At 38.5% G+C, this 16,944-nt stretch overlaps 1 protein-coding gene across 1 annotated transcript in view; it reads left to right on the plus strand.

Annotated features, from left to right (window-relative positions):
* ENPEP (glutamyl aminopeptidase) overlaps positions 1-16,944 on the plus strand; it is a 118,261-nt gene that overhangs the window by 63,565 nt on the left and 37,752 nt on the right. Inside the window, exons 8-10 of the mRNA XM_027837520.1 lie at positions 472-537; positions 7,786-7,851; positions 7,973-8,124. Of these exons, the coding sequence (XP_027693321.1) occupies positions 472-537; positions 7,786-7,851; positions 7,973-8,124 (284 nt within the window). The remainder of the gene's footprint in view (positions 1-471; positions 538-7,785; positions 7,852-7,972; positions 8,125-16,944) is intronic.

Consider the following 16,944-nt stretch of genomic DNA (forward strand, 5'->3'; position numbering starts at 1 on the left):
ACACACACACACACACACACACACACACACACACACACACACACACAAGCCAATACATTTCTTTTCCATTAGGAGGGCTCCATCTTCTGGTTCATTGGAAGAAATGCAATAACTTTCTGTATAAAGTACCCAAAAGTCTAAAGGCAAGAGTTTCAACAATTTCTTTACAGCATTGGTCAAATAACTCTTGTTTGTTCTAGAAATTTGTATATAAATTGTGTTAAGTAATTAATCCACAATTGTCTTCAATAATTAATACATGAATAAGAGTATTTTGGAAGCTGTTACATGGCAAACTTTATTTCCTAACATCTTGGAACCAACAAATGTCCCTTAGAAGAAACAAAAGCTCTAAGTTTTGATCACAACAAATTGTCTTTTATTCTTTGCTCTTACAATGCATACTAATAAACTGTAGTTTTTCCTTCACATAGTGACTTTTATCTCTTTCTCTCTTTTTTTTTTCTTTAGGGAGCCTCCATTCTTAGAATGCTTGCAGACTGGCTAACCCCAGAGAAATTTCAACTTGGATGTCAAGTATGTCTTGTTATTTCTAATAGTGTAAGCACTGATGTGAGACTGATCACAAATGGGGGAAAATGAAATGCAGTAGAAAGAGACATCATAAGTAATGAGATTGGAGCTCTGCCTAATAATGCATGAAACTTTTCTCCTGCATTTCTGACATGATGAGGTCATTGAGCCTCAGTCTGCCTGAACATCTAGTGGAGAGTAGCTTAGTACTCCCAGGAAGTCACACATTTCATTTTCAAACATGTCTTGTTGTTAGGCACACTCATTCCTATATTGAGCAAAAATCAGTCTCCCTATTACTAGCACCAACTAGCGGTAGCTTTCTTCTCTGTAATCAAACATAATAAATTGAACAGTTCCCCAAGTAATTTTGAAGATCTGACCAATTTCTGCCTTATTCACAAACTTTCTATAACTTCCTATTACTTTGAGATAGGGTTTCTTAACCTGGCGTATATGAACTTCTTTAAAAAAAAAAGTTTTGTTAATTGTGTATCAGCATAATTGGTTTCCTTTGCGATCCTATATATTTATTATGTATTTAAAAATGTTATTTTGAGAAAGGGTCCATAACCTTCACCAGAATGCCAAAAGAATCCATGATAGAAAAAAGGTTAAGAACTTCTGCCTAAGATAAAATGTGGACTCTGCAATGTGACATTTAAAATCTTTCACAGTTGGGTTCAGCCTTCATTTCACATTATTCCCTTTCACAAATTCCATGTTCTAGACAGACTGTATTACTTAGACTATTCTGCTGAACTTCATACTCTGTTTCCTTCCTGCATTCATTCCCAAAGGCTATCCCCCCAAACTCTGAATGTACCCCATCTTCATCTCAGTATGTCAAAATCCTTTTCTTCTTGAGGTGTTACCTCATGAAGTCTTCTCAGATTTCCCCCAAACTGAAAATGGTCTCTTTCTTTGAGTTTCCCTAAAGCATTTTGTGTCTCTTTTCCTTTGCCCCATAATACTCTGTTTTTTTTTTTGTTGGTTCTTATTTGTGTATGCACCAATTCAATACAACTCAACAAACATGTATTTGTTGTTTCTGTCATTTTTGGTCCTGTCCAACTGTTTGTGATACATGGTGTGTGTGTGCAGGGGTCCTGAATGATCAGGTTCTGTGATTTAATTGATATAGGTAGTTTCCTGTGTCTCAACTGATACTTTGTAGTCATATACAATTGCTTGAGAGCCTGGAAACATTAAATGACTTGCTTGAGATCACACACCCAGTATAGCCCATTAGAAGGCTATTTTGGTAATCAAGGCAAGAGACAATGCTAAGGACCTAAACTAGTGTAGAGGCTGTGTGAGAGGAGAGGATGAGATGTATGTGAGAGGTGGTGTCAAGGTAGAATTGAAGGGATCTGGAAATGTATTGGTTATATGGGAGAAGGGAAGCGAGATATGGGAAAGAGGAAAGGATGAATCTGGGGTTGGGAAACTATATGACTGGATATACCATACTCCTCCTCCTCCCTCCCCCCAACTTTGTGATAAATGGTAATGTGCTTCATGGAAGGACTTGTCATTTTTCAGTTTTGTCTTCAACGCTTTGAACATAGTACAAAATATATATTTGTGTATTAGATTGAATTCTACATGCCAGCTCTTTGAATATTTTAAGACATTAGGTGATATCTCTTCAGAGTCCTATTTATAAAAGGATGACCTCTTTTTTCTTTCTTATTTTGGGATAGATAATCAAGAAAACCCGGAGGAAGGATCTTTTCCTAATTAGCATCAGCATTCATTATGTTTCTCCACTAAGATTACAGTGTCTTGTTATACAAAACCCTAGGATCATAGATTTTGAGCTAAAATCAATCAATCAACATGCGTAGTAATCAATTTATTACAATGCTAAGTGCTAGAGAACCTCAGAGGTCATCTCATTTTACCATTGAGGAAACTGTGACTCAGAGTGAATACACAGTGGTTGGGTCAAGATTCAAACCCAGGCCTTCTGACTAAATTCATTCATCTATCTTTCTATTGTACCATAAAGCCTACCTTGCAAAAGTATGATATAGTCTGTAGGCATTACTCCTTTATTATTACTGATGACATTTATAACTTAAAAACATTTCCTATCTATCAATTGATTGATGAATGCAAAAATTATTAAAGCGGTTATGTTATGCCAAACACTGTGCCAAATCTGGGGTATAAATATAAAAGAAGGCAGTTTCTGCCCTCAAGGATCTTACATTCTAATAAAGCAGGAATTCCTGCTCTGAGTCCATGGATAGTTTCAGGTGGTTCGTGAATACAAATGGAAAAAAAAAACAAACATATTTCATTGACCACTAGCTGCAATTTGCATTTCCTTCAATTATGGATTTAAGCAGCAAATAATATTTTGAAAGTGGGTTTTACCAGACTGCCAAAGGGGTCCATGAGGGGATCCTCAAAGAAGGGTAAGAATCCCTGGAAACAACATCTATAAGGGAGTAGTGACCAGGAAAGAGTAATTACAAGTTTTGGTCTCAGATATATTTTAAAAAAATGTTGTGAGTGAAATCATAGGGGAGTTGATTGATAAGTTTCCATTCTGGTTAAAATTGCAGCATTGATTTTATTACAAGTTTTTGAGCAAGATGTAGAAAGGGTGGAGAGTAAGCTTCCGGCAGAGAAGGGGCAGATGACAAGATGATGGCCCAGGTGGAATTTTAAACATGGCTGAGGGTCTTTCCTAATGCTGAATCCAAGAATCCTTTCTATCATTATAGACTTAAGCTATTTGTGAAGTTATTAGGATACTTACTTAGCACAGGGGGAGCAGAGAATAAATAGGGCCTACTTTCTTTCTAAAGCAGATACGACTGGAAACTTTGAAAAGAAATTGCACACACATAGATTCTGCCTAATGGGTGTCTCAGTTTCTTTTGCTGGCCCCAGGCCAAGTCTCTCAGGGCCTTCCATCTTTGGCGTATCCTACAAAATGTCTGTACAGCTCCCCAACCTGCAGGCTGGCCCCATTCCAACTACAAATGGAATATTCCTCTTCTTTCCCTTCTACCCTCGACTTCCCAATGGTGATACCCTAAGTATCTAAGAACTCTTCTGATGGCATTTCAGCCCAGAGGGTATGAAACGTGTCCCAGCATTCTCCCACTTTCCCACCCAGTAATGCAGCATTTTTTTTTTTTAAGCACTGGAATGTACTAGCTGCTGCCGCCAACATTTTGATCCCTATCTCACTGTCCTTTTCTCTATCCTCCGAACTGCACTTAGCACTGGTGACATTTCTAATGCTTTCGGCAATGCCTCATCTCCTTCTACTCTATGCTAGGCTCTCTAGGTGGCTGGCAAGGAAGGTTACTGGATGGTAGGGGATGGCAAATGAGGCTCACTGTCAATCTTTCTACTTTATGTGAGGATGGCTACATCAGTGTCACAGGAAGAAGGTCTGTGGATCTGTGTATGATATGTGAAAACATAGATTTTAGGTAATGTATGAGGTTTTTTTTTTTAAAAAAAAACTTCCCTATGCTTTCTCATATCCACTATCGAGGTAAAAATGAATCTTACCTGTAGTTAGTCAAACGTACCTTTGTCTATATCATAGATTGTTAGGATTAGCAAAAAGATTTAATGTTGGTTGGGACCTCAGAAGCTAATACCATCCATACCTGACGAGGTATGACTTTTCAGTTGTTTTTCAAAAATTATTTTTTGCTTTTTGGTGAAGCAGTAGGGGTTAAGTGACTCACCCAGGGTCATACAGTTAGTAAGCATCAAGTGTCTGAGGCTGGATTTGAACTCAGGTCCTCCCAACTCCAAGGCCAGAGCTCTATCCACTGTGCCACCTAGCTGCCCCTCTCCATGACTTTTCCAACAAGCAATCATCCAGCCTTCCTGGAAAGGCCACAAATGAGGGGAGATCTCCTATCTTGTGCAGTAACTTATTCCATTCTTAGGCAGGTCTACTTGGTAAGAAATGTCTCATATTAAGCCCAAATCTTCCTCTCCTCAACTTCTAGTCATTGCTCCTGTTTCTTCTTCCATGACAATTTAATATCTCGACAACAAGTTTGTTCCACATTCTGTTGATTAGCAATATCAGTTGAGGTGTATAAGCCAGGAAGACACAGGGTATTTGGTAGTGTTACAGAGGATAACCTGCACAGTTTAGTTTGAATGTTGCTGTGTGATATTGTTCAGTTGTTTTCAGTTGTGTGACCCCATTTGGGGTTTTCTTGGCAAAGACACTGGAGTGGTTTGCCATTTTCTTCTCCAGCTCATTATACAGATGAGGAAACTGAAGCACACAGGGCTAAGTGACTTTCCCAGGGTCACACAGCTAGTAAGTTTGCTCAAAGCAAATTTGCTTAAAGCAAATGCATATTTTGTAACTCTCTCTTACATTTAGATTCATGAAGGAGGAATCTATCTATCACTTGCATGAGCTTGTAATTAGCTGCTCACTATTGCTGCCAAAACTTCCCTCACATCTCTTAGTTATAGTTCAGGGCCTCTAACATTAGAATCCTCTGTGGATTCTACAGACACTCTGTGGAAATATGAATTTCGTTGCCAAATGGAGTAGTTGGTTTGGCTCTGTTTCTTCCTTCCATACTGTTCTACTAACGACCCTAGTCCCACTCAGCACACCAAGAGATGCATTCCATTTGTCCCAAAAGGGACAGGGTAAGAGTGTTCGGATGAACCATGACCGCTCCTGAGAAAGTATCTTAAAGCGTCTGTGGGTTAGCATTGTTATATTCACTTACATAGGGCTATATGTGACTATTAGAAGGTAAAATACGTTACTTTTTTCCCCTCTTGGGTTGTATGTGTATGTTTGTTAGACAGAGGTTTCCATATAATACTAATAATGATAGAATAAATCATATTTGTACAGTGTCTTAGGGTTTACAAAATGATTTCCTCAAAATAGCCCCCTGAGTTAGATAGTAAAAGTATTATTCTTCCTATTTTAGAGATGAGCAAAATAGTCTCATAAAGATTAGGCTACTTGCTAAAGGGCATGCAGATAGAAAGTGTTCTCCTGGTTCTGCTCACTTCACTCTAACCTCAGTTCAATACAAGTCTTCCCTGGTTTCCCTGAACCCATCCCTTTCATCATTTCTTTAAGCAAAATAGTATTCCATCACATTCATCTACCATAATTTGTTCAGTCGTTTTCCAATTGATGGGTGGGTGCCCCTTAGTTTCTAATTCTTTGCCCCAATAAAAAGACCCCCTATAAATATTTTTATACATATGGGTGCAAACAGGACATTTCTTACTAATTTTAAGGGCTTGTGACCAAGACAAAACTCCGTAAGCAGTAATTAAAACTTCTATTTTTTAAAATTCTCTCTTCTCCCTTCCTTTGCCTGCCCTCTGGTGGTAGTGCTGGGAAGTAAACTGACCCAAAGAATTCAGGAGGAAAGGTCACAGGAGATCTGACAGCCCCAGATGTTCCCTCGGGTCTGTATTAAGTCGCTTTTACTTTTTCATTTCTCAGTCCCTGAAAAGAACAGGGAGAAAGACTGTTTTGTGACCTGGGAAGGGACACTTGAAACTATAGCAGGTTGGGGAAAGAGTCTATCTGAAGTTAGACGCATTGGTCACTTTCTTTGAGTATACCTGATTTGGTCTGGCTTAATTCAGGGATTCTTAACCTGAGGTCCTTGGACCCCTAAGGGATAGATTATTTATGAACTTGGATGGAAAAAAAAATTGCATTTTTATTTCAATAGAATTCATTTCCTTCATGTATATTTCCTACATTTTTCATTTTGTGCATTTGATAACATTATTCTAGGAAGGGGTCTGTAGGTTTTACCAGCCTGCCAAAGGGGTCTATGACACACAGAAAGTGTAAGAACCCTTACCTGTACCTAAGAAGACGATCACATTAGGTCCTGGGCTACTGTGGATAGCAAAGGAAATGCAATTAGTGCTATGGATGGTCTCCATGGAAACTGCTAGGATCTTGATGATAAAGGACTGGTTTTAGAGTTAGAAAAATGCCTGTAATTTTCTGTAGAGATGATTTTCACTTTCTGTAATTGACATGTTACAGAAAAAGATGTACACAAACAGAAGTTTGTAAATAGGATTATATTTTAAACATACTGTGAGGACCTGCTATTTAAAAGAATTACAAGACAAATCCTTTTGTACAGGGAAAAATCTTTTTATAATTATCATCCCCCCCAGTGTTATCATTTTTCTAAATGCAGATTTTTAAACATTCGTTTTGGTTAAAGTCCATTACTCCTGTTTGATCTGTGCAAATCACAACCCTGTTTAACCTGCCCCGCTGATGCGTGGCCTGGTGTCTCAAACTGAAAAGCCCACGGGTTAATAAAGGAAAAGAGAGGAAGTCATGGGGTATAGATGACCGCCAATCTGTAAAAATTGGAGACTCAGAGAATGGCAGCACCCCATTCAGAGCTTTTCAGTTAATAATCCTTCAGTGGCTGCTCACTATATTCTGAGCCTCTGCTGGCTGTGAAGAATGCACATTCTGGTTTTCAAAGAAACCAATCCTTAGAAAATCTTCAGATATTTCTCTCTTTTAGTCACAGTTCCGCAAGGCTCAAATAATCACCAGATAAAGAACAAATGGGGTTTTTTAACCGGTAACTATTTCTTGTGGTTTAGAACTATCTATTTTAGGTAGAATATATGTTGACCTACTTCAGTATCCCTTTAGAATGAAAGCTGAGAAGAGGTTCAGGGGAACAGGAGTAATCTCTGGATAGACTTCAGAGGGTCCAGAGGGTAAGACTAGGTTGGTGATACAGTGGATGGAGTGCCGGGCCTGAAGTCAGGAAGACTTCTCTTCCTGAGTTTAAATTTGGCCTTAGACAATTACTAACTGTGTGACCCTGGGCAGGTCGCTTAACCCTGCTTGCCCCAGTTTCCTCACATGTAAAATGATCTGGAGAAGGAAATGGCAAACCACTCTAGTACCTTTGCCAAGAAAACCCCAAATGGGGTTGCAAAGGGTCAAACATGACTGAAATGACTCAATAACAACAATGAATGAAAAAAAATTGAAATTTATCCTTTCCTTCAATTATTTAAAAACATGCTTCTGAGAAGGGGTCTGTTGGTTTTGCTAAAGAGAGGTCCATGACAGAAAAAGGTAATAATGGCCACTCTAGAACTATGATCCTAAAACCTTTAAAGTCCTCTGCTCTAAATCGTTGCTTCTACATAGGACCACCTAGAGAAGAGCAAAGATGAATGTTTTGTTTAATAATTCTTCTCTTTTATACACAGCAATACTTGAAGACATATGAGTTCAGAAATGCGAGAACAGATGATTTTTGGGACGCGCTGGAAAAGGTATGAAAGAGAGCAGCCTATCCAATTGTTAATTACTTTTGTTTAGCATTTCTTTGGCTCTAAATATTGGTAAAAAAAAGAATCCAACTTTTTTAGGTTAATCTCTACTTTTCATCTTTAGGCAAGTAATAAACCAGTGAAAGAAGTGATGGACACATGGACTAGGCAGATGGGTTACCCTGTTTTGACTGTAGAAAATAATCGGCAAGTGTTACAGAGTCGTTTCCTGTTGGACCCCAAAGCAGATCCTTCACTGCCATCTTCTGATTTTGGGTAAGCGTGATCATGCAGGATGAGAGTCACTTGGGTGATATTGGGCTGACTCAAGAAATTCATCACTTGCTATCTGTGGCAGCCAAATCACAAACCAATGATGAGTCAATGCCTAGTTCGGACCTGTGCTTTATGGGTAATGACACAAAAACCGGCTGTTACTTTTATCGAACATATAATTTCAGAATGTTTTCATTCAATTCAATAAACTTTCAACGCCCTTCTGTGTGCAGAGCTCTGTCCTAGGCACTATAGTATTTCCTCTGGGAATTATAAAAGAGTAGTCAGAAGATGTGTCTATTGGAACATATTGAGTTGAGAATCTGTGAGGTAGGGAATAGTTACCTAAACTTTTATGAGCCTTTGGAAATAATGACTTTTGTGACTATTGACTTCCATAGAAGTGAATCGGATAGCCCATGGGGAGAATTTATTAATGGGTATTGTCATAGTTATTAATGGGTATGGTGCAAGGATAGCTGCGTGGCCCAGTGAATAGAGTTCCTGGCCTGGAGTTGGGTAGACCCGAGTTCAAATTCAGCCTCGGATACTTACTAGGTATGTAACCCTGGATAAGTCACTTAACACTGTTTGCCTCACTTTCTTCATCTATAAAATGAACTGAAGAAGGAAATGGCAAACCACTCCAGTATCTTTGCCAAGAAAACTTCCAAGTGGGGTAGACATGACTGAACAACAAACTGTTACTTTGGGAAATGGTCCCCAGGGGATCTCCACCACTCATTGATAAATTTTGTTAATGAAGCCTGAGCAGGAGGGTCTCAAAGATAGACTCTTTTGGGGCTACTAATAATATTAGTTCCCCTACCATGCCCCCTCAAATGATTGAAGTGATCTAACAACAAACTCAACAAAAACCAAGCCCAGCTAGCTGAGACCTCAAAGCTCACCATCTTTGCTCTTTCTTTTTCTTTTTTTTCCTTTGCTCAGGAGACCAGAAGCAGTAAGGAACGTTATTGACTGAACCAAGTTTTAGTGCTAAAACTAAAGACTTTGTTAGCTCCAGAACAAGATTTCTAGCTTTCTCTAAAAAATCCTCATGAATTCTATTTTGCAACTAGAAAGAATAAGAAGTTGGCAAAGAGTCTCTGTTTCTTTGATATTTGCTTGCTCTCCTGAACAGTCAAGAAGCTAAGTAGGATCTCAGAATGCATCTAGGTCAATCCACTCATTTTAGCAGATGAGGAAACTGAGGCCAGGTGAGGTTAAGTGACTGGCCCACATTCATGCAGAAAGAAAGTGGCAAAGTCCCATTTGACCCTAGGTCCTCCAAATTCAGAACTACTCTTTAGATGTTTAAGGAAAGTGTCTGGATTCCTCAAAAGTTGACAGAATAAATTGAAGTTCTTTCAAAATAAACACATTAGCATTACGGAGAAGTCATTGGACTTCTAAAATTTCATACAGCTTCTTGCTTACATAAGCTTTAACTAAATCCTGCTGGGGTAGTGAGAGAGCGAAGGGGAGCTGAAACCCTGTAATTTCACAGCATAATATAGTTCTAATGGAATACATGGATTAGTTGTTCCATTCAGGTTAAAGAAAGGGAAAAGAAAAATAATTTAGATGACAGTAAACAGAATCATCTGATTTTCTTCAAACCCACCTAAATAGGAAGTTATTTCAGCGATGGTGCATTCTGTCAAGCTTTCTTGACTTAACATTTGCTAGGCTTTGGTTTCCTCCATCTTCAGAATCAGCACAAAGTACCTGGATGCCAGCCTTATGAATGTGATGATTGCTTAATCATATCTACTCAACTCATATTTTTCATGGATTATCATTGTACCTTGATAGCCAACTGGAGCATCAACAATTTCTAGGGAATTTGAAGAGACAGAGTCTTAGGGAATAATTTCACTTGAAAAATTCTCAGGCTGACTGGAATAGAGGCACAGACGATTTCCAAAGGACTAAAGTTTCTTTATGGGGATTATTAAGGTTCCTTAAATGGGAGAGGGGGGAGAAAAGTAGTCATCCTATTTCCAATTTCCAATTGATTGTTCTAGAGACTAAATCACATGAGCAGCAGAGAACCCAACTACAGTGTTTTGAAACCATAATTATTAGCATGGTTCACTGCTCTGTAGTATCAAGATGGCAAGAAAAACAAATGCACAGCTATGAAACCCACTACTCACAGAGGCATCTAATCAGTATCTTACTATGGGATTGGAATAACTATATATTAGCTCTTTGAGGGCACTGTTTCATTTGCATCTGCAGCTGTTAGCACAAAGTAGGCACTTCATAAAAAACTTGACTAGAGCCAATTGTGTTCTTGTTACTGTGGTAATGGAGTGGCTGCTTAGCCCCCACCCTCCACCCTATCCCAGTAATGGGAGGTTGTGTGGAGTCTCCAGTAGAAGGCTAGACTGCCAGCCAGGATGACCTAGATTCAAGTCTTACTTCTGATACTGATAAACTGTGTGGCCCCGGGCAAATCACTTAACCTCTCTGAGCCTCAGGTTCCTTATCTGTAAAATGATGAGGTTGGACAACATTGGCTGAAGTTTCTTCATTTGGCTCTGCATCCAATGCAGGAAAATCTCATAGTAACAACTTGCTGAAGTGTAACTGACACAGTATTATTTTACCCTTCAATTTTAGAAAATTGGCAGTTCACTCTAATATCATGAAGGTAACATATAACTCAGGGGTTACTAATGTATAATTATGCCTAATCTTATATTTTTTCTCTTTTGGAAAAGCATGGGTGTGGCAGTTAAGTTCCTTTTATTTTTTTTTCCTTCTGATCATACATACACTATAACATAAACATAGGTCTGACTTGTTTTTAAGTGATAATTCAACTTTCTATTCACATATCTATCAACAGTAAAATCAGCATAACTATGTCAATGATTTATGTGATTCCCCTGTCAACAGCATGTTTTAGGCCCATTTATAATTCCTGTTTCGTGCTCACACAAATTAGCTTGGCCATATTACGGATTTTGGATAGTTAGTTCCTAGCAACATTTTCCATTTTTTCTAGCAAAGCATCATCATAGGACCAGAGTTTCTTGTTCTTTTGCATTGCTTCCATGTCATTAATGTTAAACCCTTTCCTAATCTAGATGCAATGCAGAGATCATATAGTCTTTGAGCCGGCATGATTCTTCTTCTAAAAAATAGAAAAGCTGGGGGGCAGCTAGGTGGCGCAGTGGATAGAGCACTGGCCCTGGATTCAAGAGGACCTGAGTTCAAATCTGACCTCAGACACATAACACTTACTAGCTGTGTGACCCTGGGCAAGTCACTTAAACCCATTGCCCCCCCCCCCAAAATAGAAAAGCTGGGAAATACCTTTGATAATAAATAACAAATAATACCACCATTAATAACAATAACAGCAATGATGACGATGATGATAAAGCATCTACTATTCCCAGAGGAATCTAATTGGTACCTTTATATTGGATAATAATAATTGTAGCATTTATATAATGCTTTAAGGTTTGGAAAGTGCTTTATAAATATTATCTCATTTGATCCTTAAAATAATCATGGGAAGTAGGTGCTATTATTACCTCCATTTTACCATTGAGGAAACTGAGGCAGACAGTGGCTAAATGACTAGTTAATGTCTGAGGCAGGATTTGAACTCTGATCCTCTCGTTGCCTCCTTTGAGGTCATCTGCTTAAATCCCCTCATTTTGCAGATGAAGAAACCGAGATTCAGAGAAGTTACATGATTCACCTTTGTCCAAGATCACGGAACCAGCTATTAGCCTAGTCTGGACTCTTAAGCCGGAGCACTCTGTATTTTAATCACAGCTGCTTTTCCTAGTCCCAGAACCGGAACTAGAAACTACATTCAGTTCCCTCCCTCTTCTCCCCACCTGAATGTTAAGGACTCTTTCACACAGAGCACACACTCACACAGAAGGGGAGTCTGCACACATTCCTTGGACATCTACTTGGTTCTGAGTTCTGAATTTTCATTATTCGCCGCATTCAATTTTATACCATCACATCTACAACTAATCTTCCCTTCAAAGGACTCTCTAATCAATTTTTGTTTTATCAAGGCTTAGGATATGGAACCATGTCAACATTTACATTTTTCTCTAACATCTGCCTTTAATTGCCAACATTCATACATTGTTTTCATTTTCTTTAGACTGTTTCAGGGGCATATGTCACTTCAATCAGCACTTATCGGCAAAGTCAATACTTGCCATGCCTAGAAGTCTGATGAGAACCATCACTACTATTTTCCAGCCCAGTTTTCTCACTGGAAAATACATTAGCATTGGTTTCCAACCAAAATCAGTGAGATCACTCATAATCTGGAAAGTTAAGCTTTTCTGCATGTCCATTTTCCCCATCTGAAGGTCAACTGCAGACCTTCAACAAAGCATTCTTTCCTTTCCTAATTTCATCAAATACATTAGAACAATCGGTGCTTGTCTGTTTCATGACATATACTTCACCACCATCGAAAGTCTTCTTGCTATCCTTGTCCTTCAGTTCCAGAATGATTTTTGGGTAGCACATTACTGAGTTGCTTTATCTGTGGCTAGAATAATTTTTTTAATGAGGATGCTATAAGTGGAAAATACCTCAGAGATTATCTATTTTGTAAAAGGAGAAAAGGAAGTCCTTTAGTTCACCCTAACAGCTAATAACATAAATAATTATGATCATTTTCCTTTTTGGATGAAAATAAATGAGATTTGAATGGATCAATGATTCCCATTGAATATAAGTTCCTTAAGAACAGTGATTTTTTTTAAATGTCTGGCACAATGCCTGGCACAGAGTAGGTACTTACCAAATACTTATTGATTGAATGATATTAAAACTTCCACTGTGATATTCTAATACTTCTTTGTGACTTGGAGGTGACCTTGTATTCTTAAAGATCCTGCCTATGAAATAGAAATTCTAGAGGGCCCTACGAAGCTGAAAAAGGCTTTGAGTATCCTGTAATAGACTGAACATCTACTGTCTGCAGACCATCCTAGGAAGTTCAAAGAGGTTACCACGCGAGTTGGACGTGGGGAGATGAATTTTTCAGGCACAGCAATTTCCAAAGGCCATCTACTAAGTTGTACAATAAACAACACCAGTAGAGACCATACAGGGGAGCTGCAAATTACAGGTCCCCTGAACCATTGAAGTGTAACACGAAAAGATCTTAACTTTCACTGGGTTATTTTTAGTTAGTGGTGTCATAACAAAGAACAAAAGGGCTGCTATTGAAATAGTTTCTTTTTTCCCCCAAACTTAATAGGAGTGATATTTTAGATATCGGTAAAATCTGTGGACCTTTATAATGGATAATGAACAACACTGAATAACAAATTAATATATTATGTCTGTGTTGACACATCAAGTCTTAATCTAATTAGTTTAACTCATTGAAATATCTACTTATTTGACTGTCATCACAGATATAGTATTAGCAAAGAAACACACATTATATAAACAGTGGTAATACAATAAATTCATTAATTACTCTCTGTTAACACTTCACCAGGAGCAAGTTAATTGTGATTGAAGAGGTCATAATTTGTAATAGGCAGTTTATGAGTTCCAACTTGTGATTTCATTGGCAAGAAACCCCAGTTGAGGAAACTCCCTTTACCAAATGCTCTGCAACACAAAACTATTGATTTGAAGCTGGAAAGAATCTTGGAGGCTTCCTTCAAGTCCAGCTAAAATTTCACCTTCTATAACGAAGCCTTTCCCAAACCCTCTTAAATCTAATTTCTATCCTCTGTTCATTATTTTCTATTTAGCCTGGATATAGCTTTTTGCACACAATTGTTTGCATGTTATCTCCTCCATTAATTATATTGTAAACTCCTTGAAATCAAGGACTGTCTTTTACCTTTATTTGTATCCCCAGCCCTCAGCTCAGTGCCTGGTACGTAGTAGGTATTTAATAAATTCTTATTGATTGACCATCAGATGCAATTACCTTATTTTATAGGTGAAGAAACTCAGGCCGAGAGAGATTTTCCTAGAGTAACCCAGCTAATAAGTAGGTGTCTTGGGCAGGCTTTGAATTCACTCATTCGTTCATCCCACTGGGCAATATGCCTCTTATGATGACAGTTACCTGAGACCATGAGAGTTTAAGGTAGCATGGGTACCTTGTGGTACCCATATGGGGAGAACTGGTCTTGGAGTCAGGAAGACCTCAGTTCAACTACCCCCTCAGACACAGGCTATGTGACCCTAGACAAGTATCTTAGCCTTTCAGCATTCTAAGCCTCTCTCTATGGTAATAATTCACAGGGAAGCTGCTGAATTGTGTTGGTGAAGGGAGCTTCATCAACCAGCAGTTTCCTATGTCAGTGAAGTCACAGGTCCAGTCCAGCCCCAGAAAGAATCCTCTTGACCATATCTCAAAAACAGAATATACCAGCAGATAGATTTTGTGGTAGATTTTGTTTGCACGCACTAAAAGCCAGGCACAATCAGTACTTTTATAGTAAGTTACCATTTAAATTTTTGTTACCCTTTAAATTTTACAAATGGAAATTCATGAATTTACTAATTGTTCCTGCTGTTGAGGACATTTGCCAACATTTATTCATGCTACATTAATGCATACATATATTCATTTTACAGTAGTTAGGAGAAAAGAAAAACTATTATCCCAAAAGTCACAAATCCTTCCCACGTTGTGCTAGTCGTTAAGCTCCTGAATTGATTTCTAGTGCCTTCTCTTCAAATTATTAGATTTTAAGTGTCCTGAGGACAGGGACTGTATTTTGCCTCTTTGTTTCCCCAGTGCTCAGCATAGTGCCTGGTACATACCAGGCACTTCATAAATGTTTATTGATTGATTAATTGACATCACTCCTTATTAAATCTGTATGTCTTGCATATACATAGCTGTTTGAGTGCTGTTTCACTCATTAGAATGTGAGTCCCCTGAGGGCTCTGACCATGTTCTTCCTTTTCATTGTATCCCCTCTACTTAGCACAGTACCTGTCATATAGTAAGAGCTTAATAAATGTTTGTTAATTGACTGATCTGTACATGAAATAAAAAAAAAATAGGGCCACCACCTTCCTGATAGGTGAAGAGTAATCTCACATCTATTGCTCTCATCACTAGTTAATCTATGCAATCTAGAATAATCCTGGATGACAGAGAATCTGTTTAACCATGGGGCTGACTAGTTCAGGAAGTGGGAATGCGGGGGCAAGAGGACAAGGCATCCATCATGCCTATCTTTCCCCCCTTCTTGAGAATGCCAAGAATTTCTGCCGTGGTTTTGGAAACCCTAGCTATTTTAGGAGTGATACAGCCAATTCCTATGCGGAGCACTGGTGATAAAACAATCTATTTTTTTTTTTTATTTTTAGGCAGTTGGGGTTTAGTGACTTGCCCAGGGTCACACAGCTAGTAAGTGTCAAGTGTTTGGTCTGAGGCCGTATTTGAACTCGGGTCCTCCTGACTTTAGGGCCGGTGCTCTATCCACTGCGCCACCTAGCTGCCCCACGATAGAACAATCTATATGTCCTACTGTACTGAGAAGAAAAATTTTTCTCCTTGAAAGGAACCGTATGAATGCTTAGGGAATGCTCGTTCACCCGTGGAGCCAGGAAAGCAGTGGGCCAAGTTTATGCTCCAGAATTTTGTCTGGTCTCCCAATATCCCCTCCTTAACATCATAAAAGATAATTATTTCAGAAATGCGTTTGTGTTTCAGCTAGATAGTAGATTATACAATCACAGAAAGATTGTTTGAAATTTCCTTTTTCTAAATTTACATCATTTTTCTCAATGTCAACATTAAAAAGAAATCGAATGATTATATTTACATTTTGGGACCAGTTCTCAGGCTGTGTGTTTCCATCATAAACAAGGGTCAAAAAAGGAAATATCTAATCTTTCTACTCGAAGAGGGTAAAACCCATTTCTCCTATTTCCAAAAATGAAATACAGGATCACAGATTTAGGGCTGGAAGTTATCGTAGAGGTCATTTAGTCCAATACTCTCATTTCCCCAGGAAAGAAACTGAAGCAGGGAGGTTATGATTTGCCCACAGTCATACTAACTTGTAAGTGTGAGAAATAAAATTTGAATTCAGATCTTCCTAACTCCAAGCCCAGCATTCTATCTATGACTCCATTACTGGGGGCTGAGGTAGGGTGGGGGCTTAAGAGCTACATAGTTCTCAGTTGGGAAAGTCACACACACAACTAAAGCATATGCCAAGCCTTTATTAAGCACCTACTGTATGTAAGGCATTGTGCTAAACACTGAGGATACAAATACAAAAGTGAGTCAGCTCGTAATATTAAGGAGCTTACCTCCAGCGATGCCTCTGCCATCCAATTAACCCAGAAGATAGTCTGTCATTTTCCTTTATTTTACTTAGCTTGTCCAGTTAATTCCAATTCCAATACAATTCCATAGGTATAAAACTGAATGAAACACCCTTTATAAAATTTTAGCTTCATCATATTCCTAAAAGTCACAAGGCAATGTAATAAAGAAAGAAGAGAGATGTGGCTTTGAATCCACTTACTAGTTACATGACAATGAGCAAGTTATTTAACCTTTCTGAGCATCATCAGTTCATCTGTAAAATGGGTTTAATAATGCTTGCTCACAGAATGTTTTCAGGATCTAATGATATTGATACTGTGGATAAAGTCTTTTGTTGTTCAGTTGTTTTCAGTTGTCTCTGACTCTTTGGGACCCCATTTGAAATTTTCTTGGCAAAGGTACAGGATTTGGTTTGCCATTTCCTTCTCCAGCTCATTTTACAGATGAGGAAACTGAGGCCAACAAGATTAACTGACTTGTCCAGGGTCACACAGCGA

Source organism: Vombatus ursinus, unplaced genomic scaffold (assembly GCF_900497805.2).
Source record: "Vombatus ursinus unplaced genomic scaffold, bare-nosed wombat genome assembly UNPS02014821.1, whole genome shotgun sequence".
In the NCBI taxonomy this organism is placed as follows: Eukaryota; Metazoa; Chordata; class Mammalia; order Diprotodontia; family Vombatidae; genus Vombatus; species Vombatus ursinus.